The following is a 1,392-nucleotide window of genomic DNA, read 5'->3' as shown; positions in this document are numbered from 1 at the left end:
CGTCCATGGTCGTCAGCGCTCTCCTGGGCCTCAACATCGTCGTGACCGTACGTCCAGCTAATGTGCGCTTCCTTGCTGTAGCATCGCCGTAGCCGCTCAAGGCGTATTTGTGCGAATCGTTTCCGTGGCAAATCGTCGATGCGGCGCCGTCAGCGCCGTTCGCAACCTGGGCGCAGCGCGAGACAAGCCTCCTCACGTTCTACACGGCCGCGTATGCACGTTGTGACTCTTCCATACGCCTACCTGTCATTAGGTACACAGCCGAGGTCTTCCGCCCTCACAAGTCGTACTACCACGACGTACGAGGCAGTACGCATGTCTACCGTGCGACAGTACTGCGACCCCAGCGTTTCGCAAGCTGCCGTCTCGACGTCTTGACCACGTTGACGGGGGGTATTTTTCTCGCCCCAGCTCTCGAAGCGAATATCTGCTCGTTTGTGGCGTCACCCAATAATGCATCGATGGTCGGCGGCTGCTTTGAGAGCCGCGTGTTCACGTCGTTAGCAGGCACCAACTGCATGTGGACACGCGCCGGCAACGAGCTTAGCAACACATCGGACCCAAGTGTGTTTACCTACTACATTGCGTACCGCCAGAACGCGACCATGGCGTTCATGACCGTCAAGCTCGCGTATCGGCTGCTACTGACTCTTTATTTGGCGTGGCACCTCTGGCGTCACTACTATCGCCACTACATCACCCTCGTCGCGCAGTGCACGATGCTGGCCGACGCTCGGCACTGCATGCTGCTGCTTGGTGACCCTACGTCCATTGCGTTGTTAAATCCCGTCGTCTCACTCTGCTTGGCCGTCGATGTTTGGTTTAGCATCGACACAGTTGCGGCCGAACTTCTCGCGGCAGTTCAAGTCGAGGATCTCTGGCGGTTTACGCTTGGATGCGTCTATCTCTCTCGCACGGTGGCTGCATCTCTCTTGAGGTCCAGTGAGACTTATGAAATGGCATGCTAGGTATGGTTTTGCTACGCCTTCTTGGCCGTTGCCTCGTATTTTATTCAACATAAGCGCTACTGCTTTACGCCTCTGGACCCGACGCTCGTCGCAATCGCTGCATCATTGATTGCTGGCCCCCTTACTTACATCCAAGCCCACTCGGGGTTCATCGAGGCGTACCTGTACCTCTTCTCGCTGGGCGCTGCCGATGTCCACAGCACCGAAGGCGCGCTCTCCGTTCTTGCGTACACGCTCGCGATCGGGCTATTGCCAGTGCAATTTGGGTTTGTACATGGGCGCTGGTGCCGGCGGCAACCCGCGCGCCAGTTGTACACGTCGCTCCACTTCAACGACTGCAAGCAGCGCGTATTGCTGTACATGACATCGGCCTGCTTGGGACTACCGAGTGTCTCCCAGCGCGTCGGGGGCTCTGTGTACAGCG

The 1,392-nt window shown here is 57.8% G+C and overlaps 1 protein-coding gene across 1 annotated transcript; it reads left to right on the top strand.

Annotated features, from left to right (window-relative positions):
- Positions 1 to 26: 26 nt before the first annotated feature.
- On the top strand, positions 27 to 968 carry SDRG_17245 (hypothetical protein; the record flags this gene model as incomplete). The annotated part of the gene is made up of 2 exons (XM_008623485.1): positions 27 to 47; positions 93 to 968. Coding segments are annotated over 2 exons (897 nt in total), but the record flags the coding sequence as incomplete, so codon positions are not given.
- Between the last annotated feature and the right edge of the window lie 424 nt (positions 969 to 1,392).

Source organism: Saprolegnia diclina (assembly GCF_000281045.1).
Source record: "Saprolegnia diclina VS20 unplaced genomic scaffold supercont1.225, whole genome shotgun sequence".
Taxonomy (NCBI): Eukaryota; Oomycota; class Saprolegniomycetes; order Saprolegniales; family Saprolegniaceae; genus Saprolegnia; species Saprolegnia diclina.
Note: the sequence above shows the minus strand (reverse complement) of the source record. Positions and strands in the feature narration are given on the sequence as shown.